The 23,936-nt window shown below is 42.1% G+C and overlaps 2 protein-coding genes and 1 pseudogene across 25 annotated transcripts in view; 2 read left to right on the top strand and 1 right to left on the bottom strand.

Moving 5' to 3' along the window:
• Window positions 1–1,900, bottom strand: part of Zfyve26 (zinc finger, FYVE domain containing 26) — a 63,595-nt gene extending 61,695 nt beyond the window's left edge. For 2 of the 3 annotated variants that reach the window (XM_013521978.1, XM_005399063.2), the window contains exons 1-3: window positions 1,802–1,892; window positions 1,431–1,662; window positions 1,073–1,349 (exon numbers count right to left, since the gene is read on the bottom strand). In XM_013521978.1, coding sequence (XP_013377432.1) covers window positions 1,073–1,266 — 194 coding nt within the window. In that variant the 5' untranslated portion in view covers window positions 1,267–1,349; window positions 1,431–1,662; window positions 1,802–1,892. Of the gene's footprint in view, window positions 1–1,072; window positions 1,350–1,430; window positions 1,663–1,801 lie in introns of all 3 variants that reach the window. The other variant, XM_013521979.1, reaches the window with a different exon arrangement.
• A 1,746-nt stretch (window positions 1,901–3,646) lies between these two features.
• Rad51b (RAD51 paralog B) overlaps window positions 3,647–23,936 on the top strand; it is a 701,675-nt gene continuing 681,385 nt past the window's right edge. For 21 of the 22 annotated variants that reach the window (XR_001236791.1, XR_001236790.1, XR_001236788.1 and 18 more), the window contains exons 1-4: window positions 3,687–3,827; window positions 10,316–10,426; window positions 11,593–11,706; window positions 15,754–15,870. Coding sequence is in view for 14 of the 22 variants with exons in the window: in XM_013521908.1 (XP_013377362.1) it covers window positions 10,343–10,426; window positions 11,593–11,706; window positions 15,754–15,870 (315 nt within the window). In the remaining 8 variants the exon portion in view is untranslated. Of the gene's footprint in view, window positions 3,828–10,315; window positions 10,427–11,592; window positions 11,707–15,753; window positions 15,871–23,936 lie in introns of all 22 variants that reach the window. The other variant, XM_005399051.2, reaches the window with a different exon arrangement.
• LOC102005578 lies at window positions 5,904–7,840 on the top strand (annotated as a pseudogene).

Genomic DNA, 23,936 nt, shown 5'->3' with positions numbered 1-23,936 from the left:
CTAATACAATACTTAAACTGTGCTAACATTAACAGTTAAAGGTAAGGATAAACCAGAGAAAGACTAAACAGTACATTTGGCTCCTATTTATTACTATTTAATAGCACTGCCAGGAAGAACTTCATTAGAAATCTAGGATAGAGAAATCGGGTTACCAGGAGAGACGGAGAGGTCACAGTGCAAAAACAGGAAGTAGCACCAAGGAGGAAGGAATTCTTTTGTAGTGAATCAACAGTTCTACCTTTATTACCATGGGATGGCATGAATCTACATATCAGTATATTACATAAAGCTAGCAATAAAACATGAATGCAGATTTAAAAAGTAGCGCAAACCAAGTAAGATCTATAGCGTAGCTAACAGCAATGTACCAACGTCAGTTTCTTGGTTATGATGTTATTGCAGCTAAATGAGATGTCACAATTGGGAAAAGCTGGGGAAAAGGTACACCGACTGCTATTCTACTTCCTGTGAATCTACACTTATTTCACGATGAGAAGATTTAAGTGAATTCACTCTCAGTCCTTTGTTAGAGCTACAGTATCTTCAGTCTCAATCCAATAAATAAGAAGAGCGGGGTTTACTTTTTTTTTTTTTTATATTAGCATTTGAACCCAGGGACTTTGCACTGAGCTACACTCCCATCATTTTTATTTTATTTTGAGACAGGATCTTGTTACATTGCCGGGGCTGAGCTCAAACTCTCAATCCTCCAGTCTTAGCAGCCCAGAGGATGGGGTTACAGGCATGTGCCACCACATCTGGCTTAGGGTTTGCTTTTTTGGAGGAGAAACACTTTTCAATGTAGCTACACCATTATCTTTAAGGATAATAAACAAGAAATGGTTTCAGGTACACTTTGGTGGTCAGGTTTAAATCCAGTTTCAGATGATAAGCCAAAGCCAATAAATTGAAAACTAATGGGCATATATTTTACAGGTAAATTTTCAGAGCACATGAAGTATACTTTGCTTTTGAAAAATTCTTTAGAGGGTAGTTGAAGGAGGCACACGGACACGAGGAACCATGTCTCTCTAGCCGAGACTTCCTAGCGGGATAGGACATCCCTTACCTCAGCAGATCCGGGCACAGCACCAGCGCCCGAAGCACCTCTTCCACCCGCTTTGGGATATCACCGTGTGCCTCGTGTAGCTGAGGGGTACATGCCCGTGCCAGCTCCCACTCTCCCCTCCGCAGGCACTCGCAGAAAAATCCAAAAAGCTGCGTCTCGGTAGCAGTTTCCTCTTTTCCAAACGGATGATTCATTTTCCCAGCACAGAGTGCAGGGAGGTAGAAAGAGACGCGTTACTCGGAACACATTCTCAGTGGTCTCACTCGTGGAGCAGCTCCTGGAAAACAACGTACGAGTGAGAGAGACAGAAGCAAGACAAACCAGTAACTACGGGCCGGACCGGGAAAGGCGGACTTACTTTCATAAACACTGTTTTAAATCGGACACGTTACTAACTCTTCTGGAGAACTGTCGCTTTCTCCCAGGGGTAGATGCCATCTCTACGCAGATCCTACATTTGACAGTATCAGACTCTGCACTGGCGGGGGCTCGGGCTCCTAAGTCCACGTCCCTATTCCCTCCGAACGTTTTGCCCGGCTGGCTGCAAATCCCCAGGTGGTCGATTCAGCAGGAACACTCCTCTCCTGAGCCTTCCGTTATGGCAGAGGATGGAAGATCAGGGGAAAAATTGTGTCAGAAGAGCAGCGCGGGGTTGGGGAAGGAAGGCCGGGGACACTTCCTACGGGGGTCCTGGCGGGCACCCTCTTCTCTCCCGCGCCTTACACTCACCTGTTCCGGAGACCCGAAGCAATACAATTTCCAGCGCAGCCATGTTTGGGCAGGGTCAGGTGACAGATTCCGCTGTGAACAGTGGTGGTGGAGGCAGGGGTGACCAATGAGAGCGCCACTCCTATTGGCTGAATGAAGGGAAGATGCAAATTAAGTGCCATGTTTGTTTGAGACACGTGACAGGACCTCGCCCGACTAAGGAAAGCTAGGGCGCTCAGGAAGCGTTAAACCAACCAGCTTCCTGGCAGCGGCCGGTCCTCCTCAATTGTGACAGCTCCTCCCGGCAACACCTTTAGTTCTGTATTAGTCGAGCAGGTGGCGGGAACAGCTATGCTCGTGTTTCGTTTTTTTGCGCTTTCTCCCTAGCATTTATTTCATTTGAAGTCAACATTTACTTAGTGACTACCAGTGATAGTGCTTTGCCAGGGGATACCCAGTGCTAGGAGAGCTCGGTCATCCTCTATAGTTAATCTACTTGGGCTCTCCTACAATCTGAGAACTCTGCTTCACTCCATTCATTTATGGCCTCATTTTCTTTTCTTTTCTTTTCTTTCTTTCTTTCTTTCTTTCTTTCTTTTTTTTTTTTTTTTTTGAGACACGGTCTCACCATGCAGTTCAGGCTGGTCTTGAGCTCACTTTGTAGCCCAAGCTGTCCTTGAACTCACAAAGATCCTCCTGCCTCAGGCTCCCGAGTGCTGGGATTACAGGTGTTCGCCCAGTAATGGCCTCATTTTCTGACTTTTTCTTTTTCTTTTCTTCTTTTTTTTTTTTTTTGAGACAGGGTGGTTTTGCTATTTGGTCCAGGCAGGCCTCCAACCTTGCTAGCTACCTGCCTCAGCCTCCTGAGTGTTGGGATTACAGGTGTTTGCACCTCCACACCCAGCTACTGGACTATTTTTAATTGAACAATGTGCTCAGAGGCCCTGTTTTAGAAGTTGAATAAAATGTGCTTCCCTTTTTCAAGTGAGAGATGTAGGCCAGTCATTAAAATGCGGTGGGCTGCATTACGTGATAGAGACGAGGGAGTTGTGCAGGGGAGAGCAAAGAGTAAGCACAGGGTTTTCGCAAATATAATAATCTGAAACCAGGTCTTAACTGTTTGTCAGGTTTCCTCATCACAGCTGCCTTTACACCAAAACTTGCTTGGTTTCCTTCATGTTTAGTCAGAATCTTAGGTTTCTCCATGCATGTGTTTCACTTTGAATAATTTCAGTCAGCATTTCCCAAGCAATTTCAGCACCTAAATGGTGGTGAAAGAGCAAATTAAAACAAACAACCAGGCATGCTGGTACAAGCCTGTAATCCCAGCACTGGAGACGCTGAGACAGGAGGATCTCCGTGAATTCAAGGCCAGCCTGGACTGCACAGCGAGACCTGTCTGAAAAAACCAAAACAAACCAAAACAAAACCACAATAAAAACCAGAAAGCTCTCTTCCAAAAACTTCTGTGACAGGTAGTGGACTGTCTTCTATTCTCCAGAAAACATCCCTTTGGCATGTTTTTATTTGTTTGTTTGTTTTACACAGAGTCTAGCTATGTAACCAAGGTTGTCCTCGAACTCGCAGAAATCCTCCGGCCTCAGCCTCCTGAATGCTCATTAATCAACTTAAAACGCAGTTTTACAAGAAAGAAAATTCCAAGCAAGGTTTCCCGTGTTTCACACTCTCTTTGGTGATATTATTGCCCCATTTTTTGATAATCACTGCAAGGAGAAACCGAGGAGTATTCCTCTCAAAACCTTGTTTAGAGAGAGCAAACTACAATTCCCAGCAGGCTGCGGAGCCGACCTGCTCCTCTGACCACTTCTGATTGGGTAAATCGACAGGGCGATAACCAACCCGCGCTTCGGTTGTTGCCTTGCGGCGCTTTCCGCGTGGAGCTGTGTGAGGGGTGGGGAAATTTTGAAAGTTGGATCCTGTAGACCCGGTACTGGAAAAGTTTTCTGTGGGAGAAGTTGTGGGGCAGTGGGTGTGCTCATTATTCCTGCTGCCTCCCGGCCCGTGAATATTAATATCGAAGTAGCCGGTAGGGATTTGGTGGGGGGGCTCTGGCCTTCTTCGGGGAGGGAGGAGGATTGGAAGCTGCATTGTTGGAGAAAGCCTTTGTAAAGGAGGTTCTGGGTAACGTTTTCGCCTCTTTATTTCCCTCTCTCACTGCGGGCACTTTGGGGTGTGTGTGTGTGGGAGAAATTCAGGAACTGTCCCACTTGACAGGGTGTTGAAGAGAGCGGAACCTTGAGTCAGAACCCGGGATTCGAACGCGGGACCCCCGTGGGGCGGCTGTTTGACCTTGCGCGATTCTCACCCCGGTGCCTCTGTAGCCTTATCTGTAAAATGGGGTAAAAATCCGAAGCAGTGGGAACAGTGTCTCCACCATGAAGACTTTGCTTTTCCTGCTGGTGGGAGCGAGAGAGCGCAGTCTTCAGGGCTGACTTAACTCCCCTCGCTCACACGCGTACACAGGAGAAACACACAAGAGGCGTCATGACACGTTGGAGAGATTGTGGTACAGATATGTACACAGCATGATGGCAACACTGCGGAGAGGAAGAGCGACTGGAGGGAAGGTTTTGTGGAAGGAAGTCAGGCAGAATGGTGCTCGAGTAATCTTACTGATACCTTCCTGGCTGGAGGGGAGATACTCAGTGGCACAGCGCCTGCCTGGCAAGCGCAAGGTCCTGAGATCCATTCCAGGCTGTCTTCGTGGCTGGCGAACAGGTTATGTGAGGGGCAGCAAACGATGTTTGTTGAATGCATTGATGATGGTGATTGGGGACTCCGAGCACTATGGTGCCTGCCCCTGCGTGCTACAATCCTATGAAGTAGAGATTACAATTACCATTGTTTCACAAATGAGGAGACCTGTGTACTGGGAGGTGAAGTAAGTGCCAGGGAAGCCAGGACCTGAGCCTTACACTGGGATGTATGAGTGGGAATGAAGTAAGGGACCCAGTTTGAAAAGTTTTGAAAGTAAGCGTGGAATTTATTCTGTAGTCTGGTGGTGCCAGAGGACATTTTAGAGGATGAAAAGGGACCTTATAGGAAGCTACTTCTGGTAAGAATGTGACACAGACCTGACATTTTCAGGCCAATTTTGGGCTTCTTCCTGCCTGCTTCTATTGCACGTTTAAATAGCGTGCTTCCTGCGTGGCTGTGATTATTTGTGTACCTCTCGTTTCATCTCTCAAGTGTGAGTACCCAAAGAGGAGGAAATATACTAAGATGATTCTGTATCACAGAGCTTAGCCAAGTCTGTGCTTAAGTGTTTTTGGAAGGAACAAATACAAATGAGAGTAGGTTGGGTTTTTTCCTTTTTTCTTTTCTTTCTTTTTTTTTTTTTTTGTAAAATAAGGAGCGCCTAGGGGTAGTGTGCTGTAGTCCAAGCAAATGATGGGAATGACCCATCCAGTAACAGAACTGGTTATTGTTAAAGTTTCTGTATTTTCCGGTTTGCAGAGGTTTTTTGTTTTCTTTTTTTAATTGGTTGAATTCATCAGTTTAAATGGTATTATTGCCTAGAAGTACCTGATTTAAAAAGACACTAGGTAGACAGTTCTTACTGGGTAAACTTTTCCACTAGAGAAACAAATTGAAACTAACACGTTTCCATTTTAGAAGGTATGTGTGTGCATGGGCATGTGCTTGTGTTTGTGTGTCTGAGAGAGAGGGATAGAGATTTGCTCTGATTTAGAGAATTAGGTATTAAATATAAATGTGGAAATAAATGTCTTAATTCATAATTACATTGCTTTATTTCCTGGAATAATGAAAAGTTCACATTTCAACTCTTTCCAGAGGATGTTTTGCTGTCTTAGTGACGCACAGACCTTCCTTTGCGTGGATTGTTAAAGAAATCACAGCTCTCCAAAGACAAACGTTTGAGTTTAGTTGCCCCCCAGCCGGTATAGCAAGAGTGCATATAAGCAGAGTATAAAATTTTTCTTTAGTTTATGAATAACACTCATAATAGGCTGGGTGTGGTGGCACACACCTGTAACCCCAGCACTTGGGAGGCTGAGGCAGGAGGATTGTTGTGAGTTCAAGACCAGCCTGGGCTACAAAATGAGTTCAAGGCCAGCCTGAACTGCATAGTGAGACCCTGTCTCAAAAAGACAAAAACAAACAAAAAAACCAATACAGAACACTGATAATAAAATCTCATTTGACTCAGGTTTGTTCAGACTCCTAGAAAAAAGAAAGATTAAATATGGTTATGGACTTGAAGTAGAATGTAATGGTTAAGTGAACAGGTGTCAGAGTTAGACTGGGTCCACATTCTGGATCCACTGTTCATTTTTTTCTGGTGGTAGTGAACTAGCTATTATTTCTGGATTAGTTTTCTCATATATGCCCATGAGGCTAATAATCTGCTCTCCTCAGGCCTTTGAGAATATTAAGTGTGATAATTAAATTTAAGCTTTGGAACAATGCCTTCTATACAGAAGGTACTTAACAAATGTAATTATTATTACAGTGCAGTGATGAAGACTTTTTAGGGTTGCTATTCAGAAGCAAGCCTTGAAGGGAGAGCATCCTGGCTGTGCCTGGCCATCGGGAGAGATTAAATGGCCAAAACAGACAAATGGGTGAATTAGTTCTTGTTGTAGTGACTTCATTTTCTTCTCTGTACCTGACCTGTTCGTGATGAAGCAGATTATGAAAGTGTGTTTTTTCACTTATTTTTGTGACAGGCCACAGTAAACAGGGTGTGTAAGAACTACTTGCCATGGAATCCAGGGAGATTGGCAACCCAAATACCCGCCTATTCTTTTGTCTGTGAGGCCAGGCATCCTGGAAACTATGCAGCTGAGGAAGGAGGTCTCCCTGTTGAGTGGGTGACATGATCAGCTCCGAGACCTTTGTGTCACCTCAGGGGCTGCTGGCATACCCCTTGTGGGGTCATGGGCCACTGGTGGACTCTTCTCGTTGTGGGTGCCCTTTGTTATGTGGAGCTGGGGATACCAGCAAGTCAGGGGCCAGCTATGCTTAGATTCTAGAGGTCTCTGGGGGCTTCGTTGCCGTCATACACCTGCGAGCCTCACTGCTAATTGTTGAAGTTAGCAGTCAAGGTATCCTAGCTATCACCTTCGCTCACTATATCATGTAGCCTTCCTTCTTCATCTGTTGTACCTCGCCTCCTGTCTCCTACTACTGCTTGCATGTGTCTGCTGGCATCTGTGAACTGTGCCACTGTCAAATGGGGTACATGGGTACACATTCCTTTATGCTCGTTGCTGTCATTATCAAGGGCCTTGTTGAATTGCCAGGAATACTTTGAGCACCTTCAAAATGCCTTTGAGGGTTCCTCCTAGGGGTATGGAAGACCTCTCTCTTTCCCTTTTCTCTGCCCTCTTCTCTTACTGAGGTCAGGACACCCTTAATTTTGTAATAAATAAAAAAATCCAGGAAGAAATTTGTCTTGGCCATTGGGATCTCGATGTCAATTGTGATGCTTAGTTACATCCTGACCAATATGGCCTATTACACAGAGCTGAGCATTTCAGGTATCCTTAACAGTGATACTGGGGCTTGCCAGACATTTAGCATGTTCATCTGGATCATCCTGGTAGCAGATGACCTGTTTTGCTTCGGTGGCCTTAGTGCATCTGTCTTTGCTTCATCAAGCTTGCTCTTTGTGGGCTTCTGCGAGGACTGTCTTCCAAACCCTCAGCCCATGATCTACACTGAATGTTTTACACCTCTCCTTGCTTTATTGTTCAGCTCTGCTATGGCACTCATCTGCCTCATTGTGGGGAATATTTTCCTGCTCGTCAACTGCTTCAGCTACTGGTTCTTTGTAGGCCTCTCAGTTGTTGGACAGCTGTATGTTCAATGGGGAGAGCCTACCCAGCAGCTTGTTTTTTTTTCTGTGTGTGTGTGTGTGTGTGTGTGGTCTGACTGAGCTGGGCGTAGCTAAGGAGAGAAAGATTGAGAGGAAAAACTGACTGGAGACCTGAGGTGACATCCCCTGAGGCCCAAAAGCTGGCTACTTGTGGCCACAGCCACCAAAGTCCGGATAACAAGACTGGGTGGGCCCAACTCCACTGAATTATAGAGCGTGTTGACCCACATCCTGTAAGGGGGCAGAGGAGCAATACTATGGGAGGAGACTTGGGGCCCAGGTCAGCCTGAAGGTGGGAACTTCAGGATGGAAGGGAATTAAGCAGCAGAGGAATGGTGCTCCTGGTGGGGAGAGGCAGCCCTGCCAAACACTTACTTGGTAAGTTGCAGTGGGGGAAGAGGGAATGGTAGGTTGATGACTAGGGCTGGTGGTTTACAGCTATTTGAAGAGGTCTGACCTAGGATTCTCTGTAGAGAGGCCACTTTTATGATCAAGTCCAACCACCTGGCTTTAGAGGCTTGAACTGCTACCATTTCTTTCACTGGCTCAAAATTTTTCCCTGGGAAGTGTTGTATTCCTTTAGTATTTATCTGTATTTGGGAGGCATGAACAACAAAGCTTTAATTAATATGGGGACAGTGTCTCTCCCCTTTCCTGAATTCTGTGTAAGGGGAGTATCACTATCCCAGAACTTTACACCCAAATAAACAGTAAGATTGATGGGAGGAAGTCTTTTTCAGGGTCTCAGCAATGCCTATTGAAGGTTCCTCCTGTAAAGGTTGACCTCTCATTTGTGGGGTCACGTGCTCAGAGAGCTTAGGATCTCATTGTACACAGATTATCCATCTCCTCGAGGAGGTCCTGCCTGTCTGACTGAATTTGTCTGGCTCATATTTGTAGTTACATTCAAAATCCTTAAGAAAGGAAGGGAGTCTCTGGGTCCATAACAAGTTGACACCCAACCGTGCACTTTCTAGCTGGAAGCCTGTGCTTCAGAGGAGGCTGTGGGTCTCAGAACGGGCTGGGAAAAACTTCGTTACTTCAGCTGAGAGGAAGTAGCATTGCAACTAAGTGGGTGTGCTCCTGCTGCCACCACATTCGGACTCCTGCATTCTATTATTGCTGGTGTTCAATCCAGAACACCAGTTCTTGCAAAACAGTCGTGTTTGTCTACAGGGTGAAATAAGTTATGTTTACAGTTCCCCAAAACTGAGTCTGTCTGCACACATGATTTTGACAACACATTTTATGCTCAATTTTACACAATCTTCTCTTGTGTCTTACCTGTAAAGGCAAACTTTAAAGATTTTAAAAAATCATGTTCCGGGGCTGGGGATTTAGCTCAGCGGCAAAAAGCGCCTGCCTGGCAAGCGCAAGGTCGTGAGTTCGGTTCCCGGTACCGGAGAAAAACCAAAAAAACAAAAACAAAAACAAAAAAACAAAACAAACAAACAAAAAAAATCATGTTCCTCCTACACATCAGTATATAGACACGTCAGCAACATTGCTAGAAAGAGGCATAGGGTCAACAAGCACAAATGAACAAATTTATGGGTCAGATGTCTGACAGTCTACTTGAAGGATAACCCTTTATTTTGAGACTTTAAGTCTTTGTTCTAGTCGATGGCAAGTAAATCTCTGGGTTTCTGGTATGAACATTGAGTGCTGTAATGTTCTGAAATTCAGATAGATCACCTGAAATCTACAGCTGTCACTGACTTTGAGAACATTTTGTGGACCCAGATTATGTCTGTTCTGCTTTGTAAGCGCAGATGTGAGGGACTGCTGTGCAGACCTAAGCAAGTCCATCCTAGTGCTGTGGTCATACTTTCCTTTTTTGAAAACCCCATGCCAGACTTCATCCTCTCTTCTGTCTTGGGTGCTACCCTTTGTTTACACTCCTAGCTGCCTTGGGGGTTAGTGCACACCTCTTCTGCCAGCCTTCCCTTGCCAAAGGCTTGGTGGGGCTGCAGCTTCAGGAAGAACTTGGTACTTGTGGAACTTCTGTTTTTTCCATGTGGAGATCAGTGAGGACTCTGAAAGAAGAGCTGCTTCAGCCTCAGTCAGCATTCTCAAGTGGTCTTATTTTTCTGTATTGTGTGATAAACTGAGCTCTCCTATTTAAAGCATTTAAAGATTCTACAGTCCTGCCCTTCTGAGTAATTTACTATATTTCATTTTGTACATGGAGAAGGTTGAAGAATTTTTATTTTGTAGAGTGTTTTGGACAGCCCATGTCTTACTTTTCTGTCATTGCTGAGACAAAATACCCGACACCCAAAGATAATAGGGGAAAGGTTTATGTAGCTCACAGTTTGTGGAGGTTTCAGTCTATAATCAGCTGGCTCCAAAGCAGGGTGGCACATGGCAGGGGAGCAACAGTTCATGGTAGCAGAAGACAGCAAAATCAACAATTGAACCTTAACAGTGTCTTTCTGCCCCTTTTATACTCTATCCAGGCTGCTGGAGTTAGGGTGGTGCCCATCCAATCAGGGGACTGATCCAGCAATCACCCACCCTTAATCCCAGCGTCGCGCCACCAATCAATGACACACTCTAGATTCAGCCACCCCTGAAAAAACTCTGACTGCATAAGGCTTTGCGGGAACATCTAGACACAAACCACAGTAGCCCATTTGCTGTCATGCATGTTACTTACTTATTTTTTTAAGGTTCTTTTTTTTGTGGGATCTGAAGTCATGAGTAACAAGAAACTAAGACGAGTGGGTTTATCGCAAGAACTGTGTGACCGTCTGAGCAGACATCAGATTGTGACCTGTCGGGTAAAATTAATTTTTTTGCTAAGAAATTGTAGGTACTAATTAAATTTAAGTATAGCCTAATAACTCTTAAACTTGGAATATAAAAACTTAGTTTTACAAGAAGCAAAGTTAAATAATGGTGCTTTTCATTAAGCCACTTATATTCATTTGTTGAAATTCAGTTTGCTTGCATTTTCAGGGAAGAATGGTCATGGTGTCCAGTGAAGTGCCCTTGTCCCACTTACTTGGGGTTCTAGTGAAGTTTCATACACTAAAAGGAAATTGTGTAGTTACATGAGAGCTATGACTCAGTGAGGAGATGCTATTCAACATGGATAGTTTCTCCCGGAAAAGAAATTAATATTTAGGACCGTTTTCTTATTGATGGGGCCTGAGGAATCCATACAGCACATGTTGCATTTTTAAACATAATAGTGAAGCAGACCCCGCTTAGGAAGGTAAGGTTTATTTTAGGATTTTATCCTTAATAAAACATGTTTAGATGGTGCAGTAGCGCACACCTTAATAATCACCGTTACTTGGGAGACTGAAGCAGGAGTATTGCAAGTGCCAGTCCAGCCTGGGCATTTTGTCCAGACTTTGTCTCACAAAGGACTGAAGCTGTAGCTCTGTGGTAGAATGCTTATGTAACATGTGCATGCCCCGGCTCAATTCCCAGTACCACAAAAGAAAAAAGAGATTTTCAGAGCATATTATAATCTTTTTGAATTGCTTGGCATGTTAAAGATACATTTTATAATCCTCATGTTCACATTTTAATGAACATATATTTATTTTTATTTAATGAACATATTTTAATGAACATATTTTAATTGCCTCTGAAGCTTTAGGCTCAATTCTTATTACTGTAAAAAACCATAATTCTTTGATCTGCAATAAATTATACTTATTAGATATGGACAGTGATGGGGTATGGTGGCGCACACCTGTAATCCCAGCACTTGGGAGGCGGAGACAGGAGGATCACTGCGAGTTTGAGGCCAGCCTGGGCTACAAAGTGAGTTCATGACCAGTCTGAACTGCAGAGCGAAATCCTGTCTCAAAAACAGAAAACAAAAAACAAAACAAAACAAAGATATGGACAATATTAATGCCGTTTTTCTTTTTAATTCCATTATCTTTTTTTATACACATATGTTTAAAACTTTTTCTTTATGTCTCTTCAGGACTTTTTATGTCTTTCCCCACTGGAGCTTATGAAGGTGACTGGCCTGAGTTACCGAGGCGTCCATGAACTTCTGTGTGTGGTCAGCAGAGCTTGTGCCCCACAGATGACAACGGTATGTACATAAATATAAATGTACATGAATATATTTCTATTACGATTTGATTATGAAATGATTATCTTATTTAAAATCTTTTTGGGATGAAGCAAAAGTAGAGATGAACACCTCAAAACTACTGAGTTTCCTACTACAGAATTAGTCCCTTAATGAGAGCATTTATAAAAAATTTATGTATGTAAGCTCACGAGAGACAGTTCCTAAAATGTGGGAATTGTGGAGCATCAGGAAATTTTTATGTCCTTCTGCAGGCAATAGTGCTTTTGAAAATGTCATCTTTCTCTGTCAGGTAGGACTTGAGGGCCTTATGGTTAAATTATAGTATACTCTTAATTTTTGAATGTCCCTTTGTCTGTGATTTTAGACCTTTACTCTACCTCATCTATTTTTTTTTTTTTTTTTTTGGTACTGGAAATCAAACTCAGGACCTTGCGCTTGCCAGGCAGGCGCTTGTGCCACTGAGCTATATCCCTGGCAGCTTCATCTATTATTATGTACACATATTACACTTATTCTTGCTTAATAACTGAATAATGGTGGGGAGAATATGGAGGAACAAAGCTGCACCCCTGGGTGTGGGAGAGGAGCAGAAAGAGAACGAAGAAACCAACTTCCCAATGTCTACTTCAAGGGCCCAGCCAGAGTGATTTAACTTCCTTCCTCTAGACCTTGTTAAAGCAGCAGATGTAGTGTAGATTAGTATAAGACATATTTACGAAGTAGAATGAATGGGATTTGGTGATTGTTTAGCTGTGGAAGGTAGAGAAGCACAGGAAAATGTCAGGTGGTTCCCTGACCCTACCTGCCAAAGGTTCCTTCTCCCCAGTAATGTCGTAATCTACAGAACAAGCCTTTGGCATGCAGGCCTTTTGGAAGATGCTTAATACACAAAGCACAGTGAGCGCTCTTGTATGGGACAAGAAAGTTAAAATTGTGTGTGATCATTTTGTGAATAGATTCAAATTAACTTGTTACTATTTTGAAAGTTATAAAGTACTAGAAAAACCTTTTAATTTGATAGTTATTACTTTAGTTGATCAATATTCCTGACACATTTCTTTTTTTTCATGGCATATTTCTAATTATAAAGTTAAGAGGGCTTGGGCAGCAAGTTCAGCTTTGGTTTTTACTTCATCACCACTTTCAGGTGCAATCACAATATTATTCCAAATATAATTCATGAAGCCATCTTTCTCCTTAGGTTATAACCACTCTTATAACACTCTTTGTATTTGAGTACTATCTTAGGTTGTGGCTTAGCTTAGTTCATCCTTTAAAACAGATTTTTTGTTCCTTTATTCAGTCATTTATTCTTGCAAATGATAGCTACTAAGTGTGTCAGGTATTTTGTCAGGTACTGAGGTTATCATAGTGAATAAGATTGGAATAGTTCCTGTTCTCAGTTTAGTCTAGTAAGAAAAGTTTTTTTTTTTTTTTTAATATTTATTACTGTAAAAGACATATTGCCCTCAATCCCTCTCAGAATATTCTCCCTCACTTCGACACACTCATCTCATCTTTCTTGCCACTTTGAAGCAGTTCTGGAAGTCTTCTTTTGTGAGTGTCTTTATGAGGTGTGATACAAAATGTGATGACTACTGTTGCTGATTGCCATCCAGTGGAAAGGCAAACTCCTCAAATCATTCTGATATGTCCTCATCCGTCATATTCATTGGTTGTGGCACACGGCAGCTTCTCTCTCTTCCCCAAAGTCCAAATGAGCCGGGAAGATGTCTGAGTTACTTTTCTCTTTTTGCTGAGACAAAAATACCCGATACCCAAATTTGAAAGGGAAAAGATTTATTTAGCTTACAGTTTGCAGAGGCTTCAGTCCATATCAGCTGGCTTCAAGGCAGGGTGGCACATGGCAGAGGGACAACAGCTCATGGTGGTGGAAGACAGCAAAAGCAGCAAGAGCAAAAGGTAGACTTTGGTTTTTTTTGTTTGTTTGTTTGTTTTCTGGTACCGGGAACCAAACTCACTACTTTGCGCTTGCCAGGCAGGCACTGTGCCGCTGAGCTAAATCCCCGGCCCCTAGACTTTGAACAATATGGAAATAATTGGTTAGTTAAAGCATTGCTAAGTCCTGTGAAGGAAGAGTACAACAGCTTTGGAACTTCGTAAGTAGGGACATTACTTAGTTTGGAGGTCAGGCGCGCTTCCCCAAGGAGGCAACACTTCAGCGAAAAGTAAGCAGTCGCTAGTGCTAGGCTTTCCAGCTGTGACCAGAAAAGAGCAGGGAATTTCTGCATTCCAGTCTGGCTCGAAGGACAGGACAAGGACAGCCTTGGATGTCCCTTAGGCTCAATTTATAATTTATAGTTCCCAACAGCCACAGTTGACCTTGATGGTAAGGGAAGGTCTGGAAGATCCCTAGAGTTCCTACCATGTACATTCCTAACCATAGATACAGCATCAGGATGTGTCTTGGGTTCCAGGTTGTGTTGGAGTCCTTGGGTTCTAATACTTACAAAACAAAGTCTCTGCTTTCCTTTGACCAGTGTTCTCTGTTGCATTCATTAAACATGATACAGCATGAATTATTCTCTTCACCCACGTGTTTTTTTAAGAGCTGAGTAAATATACTCTTTTTAATGCTGTTTTGAAAATGAAAAACAGAAAGGATAATTTCAGAATTTTATTACATTAGAAAAACTTTAGAAACACTGTGTATTTTGCTTTACATACATTGACCAGAATGCTAGATTTTCTATCCCCACTACTATTACCCTCCTTGAACCACTATTACTATGGAATGGTTGCAGTATCTTGCTAATAGATGGGACAGCTTCCAGCATTACCCACCCTCAAGGTATTCTTCTAACCCAAACCTTTGAAATGGTAATTCACTGTATTATTTTTTAGAGTTACTCTAATATAAACCACAAGCTACAGTAGTGGCTTCAAACAAGAGAATTATTTTCTCACAGTTCTGTAGGTCAGAGGTCTGAAATCAAGGTAGAGACAGAGATGGATTCTCTCCAGAGGCTTTGGTGGTGAATCCATTTCTTGCCTCTTCCAGTTTACCAGGAGCGTTGACGTCCTTGGCTTATGGCCATTCCCTCTCTGCTTCATCTTCACATTGCCTTTTCCTCCGTATATTGTGATGGGGTTTAGGATCCACTCAGATAATCTAGGATTATCTCTGCATCGTGAGGTCTTTAACTTAATTACATCTGCAGTGACCTTTCTTATGATTAAGGTGACATTCGCAGAGAGGTTCTAGGAACTTGACGTGGATATATTTTAGAGGGCAGTTTCTCAGCCTATCACAGCTTCCTTCCAGTCGTTCTTCGCACACCACTTGAGTTTGGAATGATAGCTTGGTCGCGTCACTTCTTGTTTCTCAGCATAAACTCCGAACTTCCACAGGGGTCTTCCTGGATAGGCCCCTGGTTCATCCTGTGGCCCAGTGGGGGCGAGTCTGTGGCCCCTGTGCCGCAGCGGGCTGTTGCCGCCACTGCCGTAGCCGCATCGCTCGCCGCACTGTGCCACGTTCCATCTTTCAGTCATTCAAGTGCACTCCGCTTCTTTTTTACAGTTTTCATTGTTTTTATTTCCTCTCGGTGTTTTGACCTTTCTTTGTATGTTCTGCCATTTAAAAAATTTTTTTTAATTTTTTATTCCTTTATTTATTTATTTATTTTTATTCTGCCATCTTTGCCAGGAACACTCATATTTCTTTCTTTCTTTTTTTTTTCGTATTTCTTTTGCTTACCTGATAATTATTTCAGATTTTAGCTCGGATGCCCACCTCTTCCATGAAGCCTTCCTAGATCTCTTATTAGTGATACTATGATCACTGAGTTTCTAGTCCTATTTCATAGTCTCTGGTTGAGGATAAGCCTGTGAAGGCAGGGCTCTGTTACGTCACTTCCCCATATTCTAGCACAGTCCCTGGCATGGAGTAAATATTTATTGAACAAATAAATAAGAGGGAGAAAGGATGGGTTGGGGTCATAGCTGCTAAAATTCAGAAGAGGAGTTGACATGTTTTTTAATAGCTGTGGAGGATGTAAAGAGTTTAACCATTTTCTTTTTCAGGCTTATGGGATAAAGACACAAAGGTCTGCTAATCTCTCACCAGCTTTCTTATCCACGGCTCTCGCTGCTTTGGATGAAGCCCTACATGGTGGTGTCGCTTGTGGATCCCTCACAGAGGTAAAGGAAAAGCTTTCCATACTTTCTTTTGATCTTCACAGCCAAGAGGAAAAATTTAGTTAAAAACATAAATTCTGAGCTGGATGTGGTGGTGCACGCCTGTAATCCTAGCACTTGGGAGGCTAAGGCCAGAGGATCATTGCGAGTTTGAGACCAGCCTGGGCTACAAAGTGAGCTCAAGACCAGCCTGAACTGCATAGTGAGACCCTGTCTCAAAAAGACCAAAACAAAACGAAAAACCTACTTCATGAACATTAACCTGAATTAAATTATAAGTACTTCAAGGGAATGGTTCTGCACTCAGTACCTAGTATAGCTCTGCAGATGAAGGTGTTAAAAGTCTTGCGGACCGACCAAAATCTGTCTAGGTACCTTTTCCTTCGGATCAGTTTAGAAAATGATGAGTGTTATGAAGCAGTATTATGAAACAAGTGGACTCTTACAGCCTGCTCCAGTCTCCTCTTGACAGGATGGCTGACTCTTCCCCAGGGTGAGTGGTCCTAAAGAAGGCAAGGTGGGGATGGTGGTGGCGTAGACGATCTCGCTTTGGAAGTTCCACACCACGACTTCTGCCCCATTCTTTTCATTGGAAGTGAGTCATTAAGCCCAGTCCACATTCAGGACAGGAAAATTGCCCTTTAACCTTTGAAAGAAGTGCCAAGAAGTAGAAGACATTTTAAAATCACGACAATTCTTTTCCTTCCTCAGACCCCTGAGGACTTCTTGCGTGAAAGTTCTAAAGCATAGTTCACCACTCGGGAGGCTGAGACAGGAGGATCGTTGCAAGTTCGAAGCCAGCCTGGGCTACAAAGTGAGCTCAAGGCCAGCCTGAACTGCATAGGGAGATCCTGTCTCAAAAAGACAAAACAAAACAAAACAAAACAAAACAAAACATAGTTCAGGAAACTTCTAAATAAGAGCAGACTCTTTTCTTATATTCTGATAGTCATACTTTAACTGTAGATTTTTTCGTTGAAAGTAGAGATTCTGTTTTAGATAATATACCTTATTTCCTATCTTTCAAAAGTAATTTTAAGATTCTTGTGAACGTTGCCTAGTTGATGCCTATTAGTTTAAAAACCCTGCTGTTGCATTGATGTATCACCAGATGGCGCCAGAATCATACTATAGTACTGTTCCTGACAGTCGTGCAGGATTCAGTTAACCTCCTCAGTTAAAGTTTGTAACAACAGTAATCCACAGTTACAAACTTACTTAAGTAGAAACAAATTGAACTTAAGGAAGATTAACCAATGCATGCTTTTATTTTTAAAATTTAGAATAATTTTCAATGCTTTTTCCTTTAACTTTTATCAATTCTTTCTGAATCCAAGTAGAAGTTATAAATCTTTTTGGTGTTTTGTAGAGATCTACTTTCTTGGCTTGGAGTAGCAATACCTTGACTGTTTTCTAGCTACATGTTTTCTACTTTCCATTGTACTGCAGTCAGTCTCTTCAGTCTTTTTGGAATTTTTCAGCTGAATGTAGAGAGTATCTCAGTTAATCTATTACGAGAAGTTTTGCTGGGTGTGGTGGTACGCAGCTATAAATGCAGCATCTGGGAGGCTGAGGCAGGAGTATTATGAGTTTGAGGCTCACCTGGGGTACATAGCAATTTCAAGGCTAGCCTGGATTACATAACGAGACCCTAATTTGTTAGATCCTTCTTTTGTATCTCTGTCTTCTTGAGAAACCACTTTGAAGATACCACCATGTATTACAGCAGCCATTTATATTTTCCTACTAAACTATTCATAACTCTGTAATGTTTGTATTGTTCTTATCCTATTTTGTAAATGGATACATGTTTATTATTATGTGTTTCCTACAACAACCATTGAGAATAGTTAATGATTACTCAGTATGTCACTCATGTATAGCTCTATTTATTTTCTTTAGAAGCCACTTTGAAGATACCAAAGCACAGTACAACAACTATTGATAATCTCCTACCTCTTTTGTCTGTAACTCACTATTATTTATTTGTTTTCCTGAGAAACTATCTTGTAGATAACATTGTGTAAAACAATGACCATTGATAATTTCCTACCACTTTGTCTATAATTTGGTAAGCCCCCATTATTATGTTATAATAAATCTTTTACTCTTTAAAATAAAAAAAATTTTAAAAAGAGAGACCCTATATCAAAAAACAAAAAAAGTTTTTATGTATACATTATGTGTATAAAATCAAATATATCTTACATATATAAATTATGAACTTTTATGAGCCCGTGTACCAATATAAAAGCCACAGTACCGAAACTACTACATCCAACTATCTTTTTGTTTAAAATCTAACGGTTTTAATCTCTGATCCTGTCATTGGCCTTTTGGGAGGTAAACTCCATCCTAAATTCTTACTATTCCCTTTTGTTTCTGTTACCTTCCATTTCCTTTCCATATACTTCCACAGCAGATATAACACCGTTTTATTCTGCTGTTTTTGAACTTTATTTTATATATCTGGTTAAATCATGTATCTCTTCTATAAATTGCTTTTCTCAATTGTTATTTCTAAGATTTTTCCTTGTTGTTGCAGGTAGCAAGAGTATCATTCACTTTAAGGGACCAGGGATGTAGCTCAGCGGTGAAAGTGCCTGTCTGGCAAGCACAAGGTCCTAAGATCGATTCCCGGTACCAATCCTGCCCGCCCCCCCAAAAGAGTATAATTCACTTTAACTGCTATATACTATTCTATCTTGAAAATACGCCACAAATTTTTTGTTCCTCCTCCTGTGAGTTGAGTTGTTTCTTTTACTGCTAGTATGGACAAGTCCTGTGACAACTTTTGTATTTGTCTCTTGGATCACACACGCAAGTGTTTCTTTAAGGAAGGGATTGACAAAGTACTACTTGCTAGTTAAACGTGGTTTGCTGGCAGTGGGCGGGGCGGGAGGCGGGGCGGTGGGATAGGCTGCGAAATTTCGGGGCTGCGCAAACTGTTGACCAGGATCTCAGTAGTTCTTGGGCGGTAGGAAAGCAGGGAGCTGCGAGGGTCGTAGGGCAGGGATTTCCAGGTTCCCCCATACGGCTCCCGCTGAGCCCTCAGTGTTTTCCTGACATGATCAGGCCCCACTGTGGGCGGCGCTGCTTGCCTGGAGCCTGAGAGGACTGTGAACCGTGTGGGGCGGAGTGGAGGGAGGGGACCGGGTGAGGGACAAGCAGGGGAGGCGAGGCAGGGAAGAGGTTGAGGGAGGCCCGTGCCGCGTAACGGAGAGCCCTGGCCGATGATGACTAGACCACTGCGCAATCTGAGTCTGGGAACCAGGTGATGGAGTGTGTTGTGACAACAGACTGAGGCCGGGCCAAAAAAAAAAAAAAAAAAAATTGGTTTGTTGCCCATTTTTGTACATAAAGTTCTATTATAGTGACTTTTTTATTTTGGTTTTTCTCCAGTACCGCGAACTGAACTCACGACCTTGCGCTTGCCAGGCAGGCGCTTTTGCCGCTGAGCTAAATCCCCAGCCCCCATAAAGTTTTATTATAACATGGCAGTGCTTATTTACTTACACATTGTCTGTGGCTGTTTTGTGACACAGAGTTACTGTTAGTTGTTAGTTCAGTTAGTTGGGACAGCCTGTGTGGTGTTCAAACCCTAAGATATTTACCGAGTGCTCCTGTGTCTACCTTAGAGTGATTGGTGTCTCGCATATACACAGGTGTAACTGCAGAATCAGTGCAAGCTGTTTTTTGAGTAACTGTACCTACTGATACTCGTACCATTTGTGTGCACAAGTTTTCTTGCCCTGTATCTTCTAGCCTTGATACTGTCAGATTTCTGTTCATCTTTGTGATCTAAATTTTCATTTTCCTAATTATTTGTGAATGTCCAGGGAGCATTTGGTACTTTATTTTTTATTATTACTATTTTTGAGACAGGGTCTCACTGTGTTGTTCAGGCTGGACTTGAGCTCCCTTATGTAGCCCAGGCTGGCTGCAAACGCTTGATGATGCTCCTGCCTCAACCTTCCAAGCGCTGGGATTACAGGCGTGTGCCACCACGCCCGGCACATTTGGATATTTTATTTTATTTTATTTTTGGTACTGGGAATCAAATGGATATTTTAAAAAACAACTTTATTGAGGTAAATTTAAATATCATAAAATCCAGCCATTGTAACTGTGTAATTTAGTGATTTTTGTACATTTATAATTGTGCATTCATCACTACAGTTAAGTATGGAACATTTCTGTCATCTTTTTCCCCTTTTGTAGTTATTCCTGACATCCTCAGCCCTCGGCAACCACTGGTCTACTTCCTCTCCCTATAAATTTACCTCACCTAGACATCTCCCATAAATGTTTAGTTTCTCTGACATAGCATGATTTGTTGAGGTGGATACATGTTGTCGCATGTATTAGTAGTTAGTTCCTTGTAATTGTTGAGTAGTACTTACACATTTATCAGTTGATGGGCATTTGTGTTCTTTCTGGCTTTTGTCTATCAGGAATGGTGCTGTTAGGAACTCCTCTGTATGTATGTTGGCTTTCTGTCAGAGTGACAAAATAGCTGACATAAGTCAACTTAGAGGAGCAGAGATTTCTTTTGGCCGGGGGTTTCAGTCCATCGTATGCTGTCTGCATTACTTTCAGGCCTCTGCCAAGGCGGAAACATCATAGAGATGGGCGCAGCAGAGGGAAGCTTCCTAGGTAGCCAGGAAACAGAGAGAGGGCAAGAGAGTCAGAGAGGAAGGAGCTGGGGGCAAGGTGAAGCCCCCAGGGTACACCTGCCTCCATGACCCACGCTGGCTTCATTTTTTTGTGCTCTTTTTCATACAGCTATATAGTGAATTCTTTTTTTTTTTATTAATGCCTGTTAATTTTATGAAACACTGGCTTTCAATGCATATGTTTTGATCATAAATATCCACTCTATTATCCTTCCTTACATTCCTCTCTGGTGGCACATATACTAAAATTGGCACCATTTAAAAAGCTAGCAATTATAACGACTTTGAAAAAAGGTACATGTTGCCAGGCGTGGTGGTGCACGCCTGTAATCCCAGCACTTAGGAGACAGGATCTCATTAAACCACTGAGTTGCCCAGGCTGGGTTTGAACTTGCTATACCTGCCTCAGCCTACCAGAGTGCTGGGATTATAGGTGTGTCCCACCATGTCCAGCGCAGGTGTTGAAATAAACTGCTAAATGTGCGGTAATTTATTACACAGCAATAGAGAACTAATGGAAGTATTAGTGGCGGTGTCTATTATATTTATTTCTGGTTGAAAGGTCAATATCTAAGTCTGGACATGATTGAGGGAATAAGAATAAATCTGGAAACAGTCTGCTGTCATTTTTGTGGTTGCTCTTCCCTGACTTTAATTTCAAAATGTCCTCATTTATTCATCATCAATTTGGACTTGTTTGAACTGAACTGAACATGAATACTTTTACGTGTTAAGTTACAGCACCAAGATGGAAAGTGGTACCGGAGAATGTGACTCATGTCAAAAGCGGAAGCAGAGGGGAGAATCAGACTCCCACTCATTTGCTCAAGGGAGTAAGCTGCAGGGCTCATCCTGTTTCCTGAGAACATCAAGTGTGTTATTTGTGGAAAATGTAGGCAGAAAATTCTGACTCTGTTATAACTGAAAATTAATATGAAAGATAAGCTTGAAGCTTAAACTTTAAAGGTGTATTTTAGGTGGAGACCAAGCCAGTTGATAGCCTTCTAACTTGAAATACGTCAGTGTTTGTCAACCAGTATTTCATTATCATCTGCTAAGGATCTTTTTTAACATTCCCCCCCATGCTTTCTCTGCCTCTGCTGTCCAGTGAAACTTTAACACTGCAGATACACAGTATGTTTGTGTAGTTACTGTATGTATGTCTGTTCTTCACACGTAAAGTAATGAGCACGCCCTTCTCCGTCTTCAAAACCAGGTTTCACCTTTCTTGTCAATGTCACCCCTGCTGAGGATGTATTCAGTAGATATGCTTGTGACTAGGTAAAACTGAAGTTGTATTGAAAGATAGCATCAAAAAGATATTTTTACATTGTAATTTAGAGCTTACAGTATGAAAGAATGGGTCCAAACTTATGTCAATGAAAAAAGATGTAACATCTGCATATCTTAGTTCTAGAGTCCCTCTGGGAGAGTGAGCCTGTGAAATACTGCTAAGCAGTTACAATATAAAAGTGATGATTTACCCAGTTCCTTGCTTTAAGTCAAGAGAAATGACCGAGTACACTTCTACATTATTTGTATTTCCTGAGTCATTTTTATGGCGTGTTCATAATTTAAGGAGACCAGGTGTTCTTCTTCAGTGGGGCAGTTTTGCTTTGGAATAGATTTTACTTCTGTCCCAAGAAGGCAGAGGCAGGATGTCAGAGTCCTGTTTTAGCGTCCTGTTGCGTTTTTGTTTTGAGTCCCACACAAGCCTCCAGCTTGCTGTGCAGCCCAGTCTGGCCTTGAATTTGGCGGTCCTCTTGCCGCACCTCCCAAGTGCTGGCATTACTGACATGTGCCACCACACCCAGCAACGTCCTGTTTTTTCCTTGGAACAATTTATGTTACAGTTCTTTTCCTTTCTCATTGGTAGGATTAGCTCTGGCCTAAACAATTGCAGAAGTTAATCAGGTAGGAGTTATAAACTCAAAGGGTGAGGCGTATAATAGAAATGTATGAACTAGTCAAGTGTAAGACTTTAAATCTATTTTGGCAAATTTTTCTTTTTCTTGCTTTTGAGTCTATAGTTTGTGAAGGTGGTGTTGAGGCTGCCCTACCTGCAGCAAAAGTGTTGGGAGAGCGAGGGATATAGCTCAGTGGCGCAGTGCCTACCTGGCAAGCACACGATCCTGGGTTTGATTCCTGATACCAAAAAAAACGTTGGGAAACTAGGAGATTTCAGATGGAAATCTGTCCTGCCTTCAGTCTGCTGATACGATTGGTTTATCCTGCCCAGCGTTTTGAAAGGCAAGATAATCAATCTTATTCCTACTGTGGGAGTTTAGCATATGTGGTTGATTGGATAATTGTTTCCAATTCTTCACTCACTTCTTGATTTATATTTTTATTTTATTTTATTTTTTTTGGTACTGGGAATCGGAACTCACAACCTTGTGCTTGCCAGGCAGGCACTGTGCCTCTGAGCTATATCCTGGCCCTAGTTCTTGATTTATGAAGGAGCAGCTTTTCTGTAATAGTTGGAGAAATATCCAACTATAGTTGGTCCTTCCATATGGCATGTATTGAGTAAATGCTGTTAAATCAATGATTATCTCACTTGATAATGTATGAGTTTTGTTAACTTTGCATCTTGGGGTACTTGTCATTTCCATGTCCCCTCCCTTTTTCTCAATTACTTTCTTTTCTCCTTTTCCACTTACTTAAAAAAAAAAAATGACAGCTATCAGTATGAGATAAGATGGGATGGTGCAAAGAATCTAAGACATAAACTCTTCTACATGCTGATAAAAAGTTAAGATCAAGATTTCTTTCATGAGGCAAAAGTTCAGCTTGGCCTTTCTGCGAGTCTTTGCTTTTTAGTTTTGGTTTTAGGATTTGGAGAGTTAGTTATTTTTAAAATGAATTCTGTAGGTCTGAAGACCTAATCATATTTCTTCACTGAGCACATAGAGATAAATAGTTAGAGGTGGGTGTGGTGGCTTGGGAGGCTGAGACAGGAGGATCGTTGCAGGTTTGAGACCAGTCTGGGCTACAAAGTGAGTTTGAGACCAGCCTGGGCTACAAAGTGAGTTCAAGGCCAGCCTGAACTGCTTAGTGAGACTCTGTCTCAAAAAAGAAAAAAAAGAGATAAGTAGGTGCTGGGGGACATTTAAAAAATGATGTGACATTTTCACTAGCTTTCTTGTCTTAGATCCGAGCAAAGCTATTCTTAAATTTTCATCTGCCACTTACTGGTTTGGCAATACTCTTCCTATTACAAATTTTCCCATTTTCAGTATGTGGAGAGTTAACTTGTGAAGATTTTAGGTCCTAACAGGTCTAGGTTTCACAGTCATCTTAACCATGTAATCTACTTTAAGATTAAAATGAACAGACTTTTTTTTTTTTTTTTTTGAGACAGGGTCTCCCTATGTAGTTGAGGCTGGCCTT

This window comes from Chinchilla lanigera, unplaced genomic scaffold (genome assembly GCF_000276665.1).
Source record: "Chinchilla lanigera isolate Chin_1 unplaced genomic scaffold, ChiLan1.0 scaffold00065, whole genome shotgun sequence".
Classification (NCBI taxonomy): Eukaryota; Metazoa; Chordata; class Mammalia; order Rodentia; family Chinchillidae; genus Chinchilla; species Chinchilla lanigera.
The sequence above is the reverse complement of the archived record's forward strand: the minus strand, read 5'-3'. Positions and strand labels throughout refer to the sequence as shown.